The 16,555-nt window shown below is 37.6% G+C and overlaps 1 protein-coding gene across 41 annotated transcripts in view; it reads right to left on the reverse strand.

Moving 5' to 3' along the window:
* LRRFIP2 (LRR binding FLII interacting protein 2) overlaps nt 1-16,555 on the reverse strand; it is a 129,543-nt gene that overhangs the window by 98,174 nt on the left and 14,814 nt on the right. For 29 of the 41 annotated variants that reach the window (XM_065583701.1, XM_065583720.1, XM_065583718.1 and 26 more), the window contains exons 3-4: nt 3,376-3,462; nt 1,641-1,691 (exon numbers count right to left, since the gene is read on the reverse strand). In XM_065583701.1, the coding sequence (XP_065439773.1) occupies nt 1,641-1,691; nt 3,376-3,462 (138 nt within the window). The remainder of the gene's footprint in view (nt 1-1,640; nt 1,692-3,375; nt 3,463-16,555) is intronic. The other 12 variants (XM_008171198.4, XM_065583710.1, XM_065583706.1 and 9 more) reach the window with 1 other exon arrangement.

A 16,555-nucleotide genomic window follows, 5' to 3' on the forward strand; every position in this document is an offset into this window, starting at 1 on the left:
TCTCAAGTTAACTCTCCAGTGAAGACAAACCCTAACAAATAAATTAAACAATAATGAATAATAAGCACATGGACCCTGAGATAACTGCTTTTTAAATAAACAGTTTGTGGAGGATTGACAAGATAAAAGTCAAAGTAAAATTAGACTGATTCAGTTGCAATTTCAGCAGGATATGAAGTCAGTGTGATGTTTAATTTGTAAATCAACTTTGAAACTACAATGCATAGAAGCCAAATGATATGGTTACAATATTCCAACAATCAAATAGAGTAAATCCCTAGCCTACAAAATTGTTTGACATTTAGAAGCTAATCAAAGTTTTAAAAAACATTTCTTCTAACTTAATAAAGGTAACTTCCTTTTCCTCTCCAAAACCCATCCCATGCATTATCTCAGTTCTATTAAGCATGTAACAAACTGGGGAAAAAAAATCAACATGGCATCTGGAGAAGTACTCTTTGAACATTAATAGCATAGCAATTTTTATTAATAGGTTACAATCAAGCCAAAAATAAAAAACAAAGTTCATGCTCTTACACCTTTACTTTCTGCAGGGTTTTTTTCTTATTCTAAAGAAATATATTAAAAAGTTAAATGCCTGAACATGTTTCAGTTTTTCTTGTTAAATGGATTACATGCAATTCGGAGTGAAAAAATCATTCCTTCAGGCTATAAACTCAATTTGTAAGGGTTAGCATAAAGTTGTGAACATTTAACGCTCTGAAAACTATAAGACTTCTCTATAGAATTGCTGAAAATATCCCTGATTATGTTGCTGTTTTTCATACTTTGAAGTTACATTCTGCTAAATTATATTTGAACCTGATTTACTTTAATCTTCTTTATACAGGTCATTACATATTAAGAACTTTTCATAAAACAAATCATCATATCTGAATTTTGCTTTTAGAAAAGCAAAGATAGGCCTACAAATTTGTGAAAACAGTTCTCTAATTATACAGCTGAATAAAATTAAACAGACTGAGGAGCACTGTGCTATAATTCAACTCTTATCTCCATGCCATCCCATTTAGAGGAACCAGGCTTGCATTCTTTTTCACCCCAAAGTCCCACTGGAATCAACTGGAAGTTTGGAGTCCAGAATGCAAGAGTAAGCTGCCTCTGCCTGTCCCTCCCCTCTTATTTTTAAAGGTAGAAAGAAAAGTTGAAAGGTACAGTACAATCAATTTTAAATTTACTTTTTGTTTGTTTAAAGAAAGTATTAGCCACTGAAAGATAGCCTGGACTATCTGTGGAAGGAAACACCTGCCAGTCTAATCAAAGAAGAATATAGAATAAGGCAGGTCTACAAAAAAGATAAGGTAAGATGTGGAAGTAAGTTAATGTAGAAACATTTACAATTTTAAAAATAAGCCTTTGCCAACATAAAGCTACTTGAATTCCATTCTGAATGTAATTGTATAAACTTTAAACAAACTCACTGTGAAAGAGAAAATGGCACACTTCCAATGTTTTTTGCCTCTGTACAGTGTCCTATATGTGACCTTATGTAAGGATTTTTTTCCATCAGTCATAAAATGTGTTCACACTTTGCAAACCATTAGTAAATGTATTCCCCTCCAAGTCTATGTTAGTTCTGCAAGTGTAAACAACATGCACAACAGGCAGTCCTGGCCTACCATCCACTTTTGGATACGTCCCCATTTTCTATCATATGAGCGATGAGAAAACTACAAAATGTTTAAAAAAAATTAATACAGAACAGGCATCATAGAGATTACATCATCTTTACAATTTACAATTCAAAATCACATGTAATTGTCCACAGAATATATGAGATCTGTAAATTTATTTTAGGTAATTTAGAATAATTAAAGTGAAATACAAAAGAAGTTCCTCAAGAAGTTCTGCCTTGATTTTACTCCATACCATCACACCAAATTGTCAAATTCTCACAACTCTATGGAAGAATTTGAGAGAGACTGCCATTTTTTAATTCACTCATTTCAAGTGAATGTCATTTTTATTATTATAAATGAAAGAATATCAGAATAGTCTTCAGAACTAACTAGTGTGTTTATTGTTTAACAGACAGACAGGGAGGAATGAAATCCGGTTCTGTTGCAGTCAAAGGGAAAACTCCAATTCACTTCATTGGAGCCAAGAGGCATACAATCCCACAAGAACGCTAAGTGAAAAGGCAGATTTCTGTATACATTTCACCACAGTCTATGTATCAGTTTTAACTAGTGCTCCCATGATACCCATTAGTGTTTTTCATTTTTTCATCCTAAACATGGAGTCTTGTTAAAAAAACTTTTCAATGCACTGTTTTATCTTATGTCCAAACCCTCTTGTACAGATTACTCAGCCAGGTACCATGGTTGTAGATTTGTTCTTTTCATGTTTAAACAGAATACCGTCAACTTGGGAAAAAATTCAGAGAGAACTGCGAATTATTTTTACAAGTAACAACCAGGAATATTATAAATAAGATTAGAGAAAAAATATTTTCTCTATTTCAGTTTACTTTGAACAATTGACAGCATTTTGGGTGCAATCACTCAGATACCGCTGCTTACGGCATAGGTTTTCCACAGCAACAGTAGAGAGAAAAAAAACATCTAAAAACCCAAGAAAATGTCCTTGTAAAACAATATGAAGTATCAGCTGACACAGGGGTAGGTTTAGTATTTTAATGTTTTTTTTTAAATTCGTTTTATAAAATTGTCTGGATTTCAAATTAAAGATGTTCCTTTAATGAAAGCATTAAAATAGCCTTCTTGTATATTCAGAGTTAGTTATATGGGCACTGGCTTTTGCATGTTGCTGTTGTGCTATGTGCTGTTTACTGAAAATAAATTACCAAGTTAAAAGGACAACAGTCCATTTTCAAAGGAAAACATTTAGGTCAGTTTAGGTCTTTGAGCAGTTTTGTTTTTAAGCAATTAATTTATTGCATTTGTTCAAGTTATATTATACAAAACTGTTTATTACAAAAACATTCCAACAACTGGAGTCCCATGCCAAATTAGAAAAGACATAAGTTTCAAAAGGTATTTTTATAGTTGTATCGTAAACAAAAGTGTTACAGTCATATTTAAATAGCTGATCCCCTTTTTCCTTTAGTATTCTTTGTTATTAATGAAGTTTAAAATTAACATTTTAATATGACTACATACATGCAGTGCTATCCACGCATGTGCAGAGACAGGAATGGAGCAAGTTAGTCATTTGACTTCCAACAGTACACTGGAAAAAGCTATAGCAATGGCTACCCTATTCAGGAAATGCTGACATATGGCTATACTATACTGAAAAATATAAATAAAGCTTTTCTTAAGAAACATAATACAAGGCAATTCATTAAGAAGTTTAGTACAAAATAATAAAGCATAGCAAAATTGACATTACCTCTTTCTGTTGTCGCTCCAGTTCTCTCATACGTATGTCTCTTGCTTCTGCTCGAGCAGCCCGTTTGGCTGCAAGCCTTGCTTCTGCCTATAAGTTAATTGAAAGTAATAAAAGTTAGGCAGTTTTTTAATCACTTAGCTTTGTAAAATGTGTTTGAATACCTGATTCAAGAGTTTCCCCACAAAAACAGATCCTGATTCTAATGAACAGCTTGTACATATTAAAAAAAAATTATTTGACAGCAAGCAGCAGTTGTAAGGGCAAGAACGAAACCACAAAAGGGAGTACATATCAGAATTTTTAAAGATACCACAAAACATTTACAACTGAAAGCAAGTGTTGATAAAGGCCTAAGCCTACAAACACTAACAGATTTTAATTTTATACACATGAATAGTTCTATTGCCTTCAATTAAGACTGTTCACATGCATTGTGTTAAGCACAAATGTGTTTGCAGAACCAGAGACCCAAGTTAGCAATGTTTTGAGTTAAAACATAAGCAGTAACAAACACAATTCAAAGACCTTACAACAGATGCATACCATAGGCCAAAGCCCAAATCTCATTTGCAAGGATTTATAAAAAAACAAAGCTTAGTATTTAGGGGGAAATTACCAAAGTCAACTATTATTGAAAAATGCAAAATTCTTGGAGGAAAAGGCACAAGATGAGTGTCCCTGCTGGAGCCCTAAATTAAATCCCCATTTTCCCCCATTTTATTCCTTACCCTTATGGACAATACACTGTAGCATGATTCTAGATGAGTAATGGGGTCTTTTTCAGACACTTAATGCCACTTCTGATTTAATCAGAAGGGTCAATGAATGATGTATTGATTTTCAGGAAGCTAGAGGCTTAGGAGTAGAAATCAAGTTCAAATTTCTTACATTGTTGGATAGTAACATGAAAAAACATTATTCTTACTGTATGCCAGGTTTATCATCACTAGAAATCCCAGACATATCATTAATTGTTTAATGTACAGTTAATTGCTTATTAGGAACTGAAAATAGGTAATTAATTGTATCAGACAACAAATAATATGGTTAGGATTTCTAGTAATAAAAATTAAGTTTCTTCATATATCAAAATGTAGCATTTAACAACAAAACTAACAATTTAAAGCTGAATAATAAAAGCTATCATTCATTCCATGAAGGGAATTAGGTAAATATGAAATGTCTCAAATTAAATTAATCTGTGGTTAACATTTTATTCCCACTCTAATTTTCCCCACCTCTCCCACACCACTTAACATTAACTCCAAAGTTTCCAAGGGATTTTATAGTATAACAGTTAGCTCTTTCCCCTGCAAATGGCATAAAAATACCAGTAGTTACCATGCGGTAGTCACTATTTTGCTGACAAGACACCCTATTTGTAACATTAATCAGATGTGGGACAATCTCATTTTACACTAATTTGTGTGGTTTTAACATTAATATAAATTAATATGAGTTTTGTGTTCATTAAACATTTTGTCTCAAATGTCAAACCTTCAACTTCTTCTAAATGTAGGCAAGTCTAAAAACAAGATGTAAATTGTTATTGGATAAACTTTTACAGAGTCACAGCAAGCTTGATAATTATATATACTTTTAAATAAAGAGGTGATGTATACATGTTTTAATAAAAATTAAATGTGTAATTGACAATGTATCCAAGTTATGGGCTCAAATGTAACTTTTCAGAATGCTGAAGTGAGAAAAAATGGTGCACCTCTCTTTATGGGTGGGTTATAAACACCAGAAAAGTGATTTATAAAGGAAACACCAAGAGAGAATGTTGCTGAGTGCAGCTATATGATCTGAACAGGACAGGGTTATTTTTGGGAAATGGAGTTTAGGTGACCTTTGTACATCTGAACCCACATGGAGTAAAGTTTTTTGTTCGCAGTGGTATACATGAAAGTATTAATCAACTTTCCCCTTGCCCTCAACTCCAAGCTTCCTTCTACATCTGAAGCTGACATCTGCCAGAAATCAAGCGACAGTACTACCACCCAACACATCTCAAATCTTATGGACTATTATTAAATCAACTAGTCTAAAAGTTGTAGACACCAGATAGTTATGTTCATGCAACTTATTCTCAGAGCCTCTTAATGCTGTAAATCCAGCATTGGCAAATTCAGAAGATGGATTCTGCAAGATACAGATCTCTCTGGGCGAAGTCAGTAAGTGTGGTTCTTCAAGATGACTGCCTCTATGGAAACCCATTTTTAGAAGACAGTTCCCTAGAGCACTAATTTATAAATTTTAGCTGATGAAATCACATGCGCAAACACCCTGATGTGACCTGCCAAAATCTGAAGATTGAAAAGGGGACAAGGCCACAAACGCCACTCAGTTCCTTCCACTAATTCAAGAATCAATATCAAGATTCTGAAGAAATGGAGAAGGTGGGTGAGGAGTATGAATTATAATCTGAAGAATTACAAATTACCTGAAGAATTATAATTAGAACGGTTATTCCCCTGGTTTCTTCTTCAAGAAGTGCTAAGTGCTAATATGATTCCCCACTGCTGTGAGAACAAGCAGGTGGGTACCTGAAGAATATTAACTAAATAGAGATTGCAGGACTGTTCTCCAGAATTGGGCATCGAACCTAGAAGCAAAGTCAAGGGAGTAACAGACTACAAAATGACAGTGATGGAAACACTACTAAGGCATGCAATCAATCAACATTACTAAGGCATGCAATCGAGGCACCTCTGGACTTGGTGGCGTGTGTTCTGATATTTTCAGATGCTTGAACTCCTATCAAGGCATAACAAATTAGTATGATTACTTAAATCCATTCAGACAAACTTCTGAAGAGACAGACTAACCCCTGGACCCACATGCCAGAAATTCTTAAGGAGACTTACAAATGGTTAATATTTAAATAATTAAAGGGCCTTCTCTTCAATTCTAGAGTGTGTCGCCTTATATCTTCAGGATGTGAATGAGGTTTAGAGAAAAATACAAAAAATTTATAGCCGGAGATGGAAGTTAGATCACTTTAATAAGGAGTTTAGGATGGGGACGTAGGACCACTTTATCCTTATGAAACTGTGAAAGGGAACACTGTGGTGAGGGTAAGGGTCGCCATCAAGGCTTGGATCTCACTAACCATCCATGCAGATGTTACAGTTGGGAAGAACACCATTTTCACAGAGTGACAGTTCAAAGAAAAGTCAGACAGGAGGTCAAATGAAGGCTCCGTAAGTCTCATTAGTGCAAGGTCAAATTCCATGACAGAATTGGATGTGGCTCATATGTCAGAGGAACTATATGGACAATGCCTTTCAGAAACCTGGTGACTGTAGGATGAACAAAGATAAGTCCTATACTGGAGAAAGAAATACCAAGATGGCAGCCAGATGGAATGAGACAGCTCAATGAAAGTTCAGACTGTTTAAGGGACAGCAAAGAGACCAAAACTGAACAGATAGAAGACTTCTCTTGGTTCCTTTTCAGGAAGCTCAAATAGAGAATCTCTTCCATTTCATCATGCAGATTTTCCTGGTGACATTTCCTGCATCTAAGAGGCTTTTTAGACATAAATGCTCCATTTGTTAAACATTCATGACCACTTTTATTGAGTGGATAAGAGTTAAAGACCTTGTTAGTACTAAACCCTCAAACCAGTATTAATGAAATGGGTCTTCAGAACCAACTCTATCATAAAGAGTTTAAAGCAGACCTCCCAATCCTTTCAGGTTTTTGCAGTGAAGGCAAAATGAATAAACATTTGTCAGAATTATGACTAATTCAATCACTGAATATTGTCAGTGACCAACATGGTGATATTGCAAGGAAATCAAGTTTAAAAGCCTATACTCTTGAAGGTCTTGGTCATGTCACCAAGAGACTCCACAAACTCAAAAGCCATTGTGAAAAAGCATGGAACAGCCTAATGGGGCTGACAGCAAGTGAAGGGATAAACACAACAGAGCTATGTTCACAATGGTTCAGGCAATGAAAAAGCAAGGATATTTTGTTTTGTAAACTATTTATTACAAAATGACTAAACACACAAGCTGAGTGTATGCTCAATGAGCTTTTACTTTTGTCTATTGGCTGCACCTTCTGATCCAAAAATCTTAGGACTTATCTACATGAACATTTAGTTTATGGCAAGCCAGGATGTGAAACTACACTGCGCTAGCATGCTGCAGACTAACTGTCCCTGCGGACCCTGCTGATGTGCATTAAACTGTTAATGGCTAGAGACTTTTTTTTTTAAATAAAAACTTATGCCATGTCTACATGAAATCTTGAGTTTGCGGTAAGCTGAGGTGTGAATCTAGCCTGCTGTGGACTGACTGTGTGAACCCTGCTGGTGTGGGGGGGTTCACACAGTCAGTCCACAGCAGGCTAGATTCACACCTCAGCTTACCGCAAACTCAAGATTTCATGTAGACATGGCATAAGCTTTTATATAAAAAAAAGTCTCTAGCCATTATGGTTATAAAATTGAAGTCTGCCTTGGTCTGCTGGCAGCCTCAAAACAACAGCTCTAACTTAAGTATGAACTACTCATATGCTAAGAGTGTGACCGTTCTGAAGCCAAATTTTAATGCCAGCATTGTTATTGCTGATAAAAGCCTGCAAGGAAGGACTGGAGAAATCCTATTATTAAGATCAGACCAATCTAATGTCTCATCTTATTTTGTCATAATGAAAAACACAGTTTGAAAGAATACCATCAATCTCATCACTGTTTGTAGATGACTTTTAGCAGGTGGTAAATAAACTGAGATTAAAAACAACAAAGACACAGTGGAGTCTTGTTCTAGTATAATATACATACACACACACACAAAAAGCCAAAATGTTATGCAACTCAGAAACAGAGAGTCTACTGTGTAGAATGGTTTCCCAAATAAAACCAATGAAAGATTACTCTAGGGCAACTTCTTTTCAATGTCTAATTTCTCTGCACCAATTTTCTAAAAGTTGAAAATAACATGTTTACTTTTGGTATACCAGTCAGGCTATCTGCAGCCACTTCAACAATTTTCTTAACATAAGGATTATTTTGTTCTGCATTTTTATTATTTGTCCCTTTAACTCATCAGTAAGGTAAAGATTTTGTCACCCTTATTTTTAGTAAAAGAAATGGACAGGTTGCGGGCAACAAACAAAAATTCATGGATGCCCATTACCTGGGTTTTTACTAAAAATAGGGGGTGGGGACTGACACCCGACACCCAGGAGAGAAACTAAACAGCTTCAGGGTCCTTGACAGCTTCAGCCTTGCCGCCCCGAGGCTGAAGTAGAAAATGTTACGAAGGGTCTCTGAAAGTCACGGAATCTGATCTCCGTGACAAAATCTTATCCTTACTTATCAGCATCAGGAAACCATTGAGGAAACTGGATGAATCACAAATCATCCAAATAATTAGATTAAGAAAGTCTTATTCTTGCTTTAAAATGTGATTCACAAACACGCTTTAATACCCTATAACCACATAGACTCAAACAAGTTTATGGTGATCCAGAAACATTATTAAGACAGACAGTTAAAGGATTAATGTTCTAACAAAGTGAGTCTGTGGTGCAGAAGGGTAAGCAAATGTGCAAGGCTTGCTTTTTAACATCCGAAAGCAAATATAAGAAATCATCTGCGAAGGAAAATGGGTATATGTCCTTTTTAAAAAAGTATTTTTTATATCTTGTATTTGGCTATGTGACTGATGTTATTTCTAAGAATACACATTCATCTGCATGGATCTAAGCAGAAAGAATTGGAATATCACGTGAACTGGAAATGCTCTGATTTTTCTAGTGGAATTGGAAATCAAAAAAGGGACATTGCTTACTGTAAATCACATCATCTTAAAAAAGTGTTTAAAGTAGTTCCAGGTATTTCACTTGCCTTTGAATCCCTCTACCAATTTTGTGTTTTTACACACAACAATTTCCTGTCTTTCTTTTTTAAACGCTCCTATTACTGTGTGGAAAAAATACACGGTGTGCTGTCAAATACATAAAGTGAACAATGTAGAAAAATAGGGAATAAAATTTTCTCTACTCAATTACAAAAAAAAGTCACAGTTACAGGTATCAGTAAGCAAAAAAAATTAGGTTGAAGCCTGATTTTTAAATTGACCTTTAAATGTGCCTTTTAAAGTACAGGTAACCCTTTGGTCCTTTGCATTTTTGCACATTTTAATGGCCCACAAGAGTTAATACCTAATCTGAGTTTTGCTCAAATAAATTTTGTAGTTAAATTTTAGAACAAGTTTTGGAATTAATGAGTCTCTGTTTGAATTTTTTAGTACACACTGTGCTCTGGAAGAGGGTTACCAATAATAGAACATAAGAGAAGCTGCAGCTATGCCAGGCAGCTGCTGGTGACAAACTCCCAGCTTGGTGTTGTGAAGAGAATCCCTCCCCCGCCCCGCTCCTTCAGAAGCTTCAAGTATCCAGCAAAGAGATGGAGAGAAGGATGGCGGCAGAGTCCCAGCAGCTAAAGAGACCATCATAACTAGTCCCAGGAGTGGACAGGAAACAAACAGCAGCAGATTCCAACAAGCTGCTAGCTCCTATGATGGAAGTTTGACAGAGTAAAGAAAAACTCTCTAGTCTATTCCAATAAACCAGCTGGCTGATACTAAACTGGATCTCATCCAGACTGAGTAAACTATGCCAGCGACCCTTCAATCTACCAAAAGCACAGCTCTTTTGCACCTGCGGAGCCAAAAGTTGAATCTTTCTTTGGTAATGTCAAGGTGGCCCAATGTATGGTTTCATGAGCCAGGGGAGCAAGGAGTAGGCTGGTTCCCCAGAGCCACTATTGGCATTTCCAACATTGCAAAAGGTAATGCACCAGTTGGGGAAGACTATTCCTGCATGCAGCTCTTTGAAAAGCTGTGTGTTCTTAAAAATGCAAGCATCACGTCCCTTCCATAACTAGCCCACATTAATATCAGTGAAGCATCCTTGGTGAACTACTATTGCTGGCATAACTATAAAAAAAATATCCCTTTGTTGTACTGAATAGCTAGGTGGGCTGATGCCAGAATAGAGATATGTGTGCCATCTATTGCTCCACCATGGTTTTGGAACCCCAATGCTGCAAATCTATCCACTATTCTCTGTACGTTACCAAGAGTCATAGCCCTGTGTAGCAGGAGGCACTTAATGGCCCTACATGCTTGGATGACACAGGCCCCCACTGTGGATTTACCAACTCCAAACTGATTTCCCCACTGACCGATAGCAATCTGGTATTACAAACTTCCAGGGCGTGATTGCCACTCATTTCTCCAATATCAATGCAGCTCATTTTGGCGTGCCTGAACTGAAGGTCTGAGATAAGTTTGGTGCACAGATCCAGAAAGTGGGCTTTTGCGTCTGAAAATTTTGCAGCTACTGCTGGTCTTCTCAAATATGCATTATGATGCAATCCCACCAATCAGTGCTCATTTCTCAGGCCCAGAAGCAGCAATCCACCAACTGCAGCTGCTCCATGAATGCCCGAAGGAACCTTGCTCTGCATCTTCCTCATCACACTCCCTGTTGTAGTAGTACTCCTTCAAGTTCTTCAAACATACAAGAAGCGTACGTCCTGCATTAGCAATGCTCATGATAATTGCACTGAGCTCTACTGGGCCCATGTTTCTGCCAAAGAGACCAAGAAGGAAAAAAGGTGCACGAGACTGTGGGAGTTTAAAAAAAATAAATGGGGAAAGCATTATATTAAGGGACAGAGAAAGTGGCATCGTGGGAACTTGATCCCTAGCTCCCAGAAATCCCTGGACAAATAGCTAGAACCCTGCAAATCCATGGATATCGGCTTTACATCCATGGATACAGTTGTATTGGTCAGCATGTTTGCAGTTCGTGGATTGGATGCAAATATAATGAAATTCCTGCGTGTACTTCCAAGAGACACGAAGTCCTCCTCCCCCAAAAAGAGAGAAATGTGATATAGACCAACACACACAGCGAAGTCTGCCTCCCCATAGAGACTAAATATTCACTCCGCCCCCACTCCGCCATATACATAGAAAAGGAAGGTGATAAATGAAGACAGGCTGCAAAAATCCCCATGCTCCTATCGCCACAATTAAGCAGCCAAGCAATTCAGGAAACTTCACCCAACTTCAATATTGCCGTATCAGGTCAGTTGGAAAGGGAGGCAGATGCTTCTGCAAAGTAAGTCGGTATAGCTTTCTCATTCAGCACACATTATAATACCATACTTGAGCACATTACCAAACCGGGAAACCAGAAAGAGGAAGCAGTAAACCAACCGATACACACAAGCCAAAACCTCATTACTTACTTCAGGAGATCTGGACTTCAAAGCAGACTACAAAAGTCTCTGAAAGGAGATGTAGAGACATGATGGAACAGCAAGCTACTCAAACTTAAGACAATCGAGGAGCAGTGGGACAGAATATAAGACATTTTTACAGAAAAGGGGGATACTCAGCTCATTGATAGCATTGACCACAAGCCCTTGAACATCTTAATATAGTTCCTGAAGCTCTTCAAAGAAGCATCAGATGTGCTAGAGCAGTCATCACAGCCCACTCTCCACTTGGTGCCCATTTGGTACGAAAGGTTGAAAAAGTATCTCCATCGTCTACCACTAATGTAGATAGTCGAAATCTACACAAATCCCAAACCTTGCCATGTCTCACTGAAAAGTTTGAAATCAAGAGACCAGCGGTTTTCCTGCACCAACAAATGAAGGGAATGAAAGTTTTCACTGAAGAGGAGAGAAGTCTTTATCACTTGGGGCGGCAAAAACCCTGGAGCCGGTCCTGAGTGGTTCTCAACCTTTCCAAACTACTGTACCCCTTTCAGGAGTCCAATTTGTCTTGCGTACCCCCAGGTTTCACCTCACTTAAAAACTACTTGCTTACAAAATCAGACATAAAAATACAAAGTATCACAGCACACTATTACTGAAAAATTGCTTACGTTCTCGTTTTTACCATCTAATTAGAAAATAAATCAACTGGAATATAAATATTGTGCTTACAGTTCAGTGTATAGTATATAGAGCAGTATAAACAAGTCATTGTCTGTATGAAATTTTAGTTCGTAATGACTTCACTAGTGCTTTTTATGTAGCCTATTGTAAATCTAGGCTAATACCTAGATGAATTGATGTACCCCCTGGAAGACCTGTGTGCGTCTCCAGGGGTACACGTCCCCTCGTTGAGAATCACTATTTAGAGTATGATCAGTTTCAGTGAGCTCTTTATCAGCATCTCACACTGGATGATGTATATAATTCCCTAGTCTAGGAGACTCTGATCAATTAAAAAACCCAAGCAGCTCACTACAGGAACTAGTACTCATGGCATTTTTTTCCTCAACATCACTGGTAACATATTGCACCACATGCAGCAAACAGCCTTATTGATTGAGACCTAAGTGAGGCATTAAATCAATGGAATATTGCAGACCACAGCAAAAAGTGTTGAGCAGGAAGCTTGGGAGGGGGGAGCAGCAATACTTTGAAGGATAGAGCTAAAATTCAGAGGGATCCTCATAAATCCGAAAACTGGGCTATAGATAACAAAATGAAAATTCAACAAAGGCAAATGTAAGGTTCTATACTTAGGGAAGAAAAACCAAACGCACAAACAAAGAATGGGGAAAAATTGGCGTGGCAGCATAACTGCTGAGAAGGATTTTGGAGCTGTGGTGGATCACAACCTCAACATGAGTCAGCAATGCACCACTGCTGCAAAGACAGCAAACGTAATTTTAGGTTTCATTAACAGAGGCATAGCATGGAAGTCACAAGAGGTGATAGTACTGCTCTATTTGGCGCTGTTTAGGCCTCAGCTGGAGTACTGTTATCCAATTTTGGTCACCAATGCATAGAAAGGATGTAGAGAAACTGCAAAGGATCCAGAGACGAGTGACAAAGATGATCAAAGGGATGGAATGCAAACCAACACGCTCCCAGTGGCCGCAGTTCGCCGTTCTCGGCCAATGGGAGCTGCAGGAAGTGGCGGGGGGCTGTGTCTGTGGACAGTGAACCTCAGCAAAATGTCTCATGGCCCGCAATCAGATTACCCTCATGGGCAGCATGTGGCCAACAAACCGCAGGTTGCCCACCACTGGTTTAGACACAACAAATCCTGCATGTTGGCAGGGGGTTAAACTACATGCGGTACGTTCTAACCCTATCGTTCTATGAGATTAGCTAAAGTGAATGTTAAATTTGCAGTAAATTTTCACCATATATAAAAAGGTTGTGTGTCCCGTTATTTCACATATGGCCATGGCAATCTGTTTTTATCAATCATATTTATTAGGTTGTCCAGAAATATTGCTTATCCACCTTTATTTTTGCATTTTCCTATTGTTTTCTTATAAAAAAAATCCAAGAGATGTAGCACAGGTTGTGGAGCACTGATGTGGTACATTTAGCTAAGGATACAGATAGCTGTGTTGTGCATTAGTTGCAGCTTCTTTAAGTTTCTTATCTAGACCAAAGTAGAAAAAGTTGCAATAGTCCAGCCAACAGGGAATGAATTCTAACCACTGTGGCTGTTTTTATTGTGTCTCCCAGGCATGTACTGAGCCTTTTTGTTTGCTGGAAGTAAAGAGAGGCCCCTCCAGTGACTGCTGCTTTCTCTATAGTCCTTAACAAGTCCAGCAGAACTCCCAAAAGACATTTGCTCTTGACTGAGGAGAGTTGTAGCATTTTCCATCTCACTGAGGACTTGCCTCCTCTTACCTCACTTAGGCCTTTCTAGGTTCCATTTTAAACCAGCTGCTCTTTATTCAGGCTCCAATCGGTGTGTCTTCAATGTATTATTGATAGTGCAGCCCATACCGTCATATTATTCCCTTAAGGGTTGTACATAAATGTTAAAGGATTGAACCCTGGCTGAAAGGCTGTCAAATTTATTCAGTGTTATCAAGTAGGATGAAAATTCATCACAACAGGAAGTCACAGGGTTAGAGGTTGAAAGGAGATAAGCTGAGTCCAAAAATGGAGTACTTGGTCTACTAGTTAAAGTTGGAAGAATTTCTTTTCAAAATTTGGTGAGTGCTATAGTTGTGAAGGAATATCTGCTGGCTTGGGTCATGACAAGACCCTCATTTTATAAAAATTCCTTATGCTGTAATCTGTGAGATTTACATGACAACTGCAGATGAGTTACTATTTCCAGATTAGTTTATCAAAATCAAAGAAAAGAATAGGTGCATAATTATGTTTTTAGAGTTTGATTACACTACAGCTAAAGACAAAAATCATCATCAAATGGTGAAGGAATAAGGAGGCAAATTAATAACTATTTATACTGCCTGCCATATAAAAATGCCATGCCCTAATTTTAATTAACTCTCACCAAGACTACATTTCACATGTTTTACATACTCAGTTGAAATGGTTTCATATCAGTGCCAGCTCCACACTAATAAGACACTTTTCAAAGCAGGAAGAAAAGGTACAGAAAATCTTATAATACAGTCAGTTACTTTTTGACTTAAAGCCCTACTGTGTAAATTATCTGTAAACATAGCATGCAAACACACACAGACTTGGACACATTAGAGAAATCAAACAGATTCAAACAATTACCGGTAATCAGTCTATCAATAGATCTAAAGGGGGGCTGGGCATAATTAAAGAAGTCCGGCAAGAGACCGTACTATTAAAGATAGAAAATTAGGAAATTTACTCTCTCATATCCAGAACTCCCAGTTTTCCTAAAAAAAAAAGTCAAAACCTGACCAAAAAGTGATTTTTCCACAAAAATTATATCCAAAATTCAAGAGAAGTAAAAAAAGAAGTTCTAATTTTCAGTAAGATTTTAAGCATCCTAAGTACTCTGATGTTACCTTGACATTTAATCTGTGCAACTAACCTCCCCTACAAAACTGAAGACAGACAAGTGGACTACTTGTTCATTGTGTAATCTTGCACAAGTTAATCTTGTTGTACCAGTTTTACTTCCTGCAAAATGGGGATAGCATTATCCACTTCTGTAAAGAACTTTGAAATCACATTAAAGTTCTTATAGTGCCAAATATCATGGGAGATATATTTTAATACATTTCTCACAAAACCTAGTAACTTTTAAAAATATTGAAGTTATTTCAATTAAAACAACTGAATGGTGGTTGGTGCGCTTTGCCCTTTTATGCCCTTGACATGAAGCAGGAAGGGCCATATGCATCCTGGAGATGGTGTGAAAGCAGGGCTTCTGCTTCCTCAACTATGGGCCGCTGTTCCAGGAAGAAGCGGTTTGCTGGAAACAGATGGGGTCCACCTGACCAAGAAGTCGCACACTGACTTGCCAATCTAGTCAGCAGGGCTTTAAACTAGGTTCAAAGTGGGCAGGTGACAAAAGTCCACAGGTAAGCATAAAAAAGTGGTCTAAACAGAGGGATAGTTGTTTGGGGTGACATTGAACATTACAATACGGTCACAGGAGCAATAAAAAGGAAATCAGTGGGGGAAACTGCTTAACATCTTAGATGTCTATACACGAATGCAAGGAGTATGGGTAATAAACAGGAACTGGAGCATTAGTTTGTAAAATAAATTGTAATTTAATTGGCATCACAGAGACTTGGTGGGATAAGTTCTATGACTTGAATATTGGCATAGAGGGTTATGGCTTGTTCAGGAAGGACAGGCAGGATAAAAAGGGAAGAGGTGTTGCATTTTACATCAAGAATATATACACTTGTTCAGAGGTCCAGAAGGAATTGAGAGGCAGACCAGTTGAAAGTCTCTGGGTAAAAATAAAAGGGGTAAAAAAATATATCTACATGTCATGGTTGGGATCTACTCCAGAGCACCAAACAAGGAGGGAGGCGGCAGCAGTGGTATTTCTAGGACAAACAGAAATATCCAAAACACAACACCTGATAACAAAACATAAAATTTCCAAAAAGTTCTTGGACTGTATTGGGGACAACTTTTTGTTTCAGAAAGTGGAGGAAGAAACCAAGGGGACTGCCATTTCAGCCTTGATTGTGACCAACAAGGGGGAATTGGTAACAAATCTGAAGGTGGAAGGCAATTTGGGTGAAAGTGACCATGAAATGATAGATTTCCATGATTCTAAGAAAAGGAATGAGTAAGAGCAGCAGAATAAGGATAATGGACTTCAAACAGGCAGACTGACAGACACAGCGAACTGGTAGGTAGGGTCCCATGGAAGAAAAATCTAAGGGAAAAAGGAGTTCAGGTGAGCTG

The sequence above is a fragment of the Chrysemys picta genome, chromosome 2 (assembly GCF_011386835.1).
Source record: "Chrysemys picta bellii isolate R12L10 chromosome 2, ASM1138683v2, whole genome shotgun sequence".
NCBI lineage: Eukaryota > Metazoa > Chordata > Testudines > Emydidae > Chrysemys > Chrysemys picta.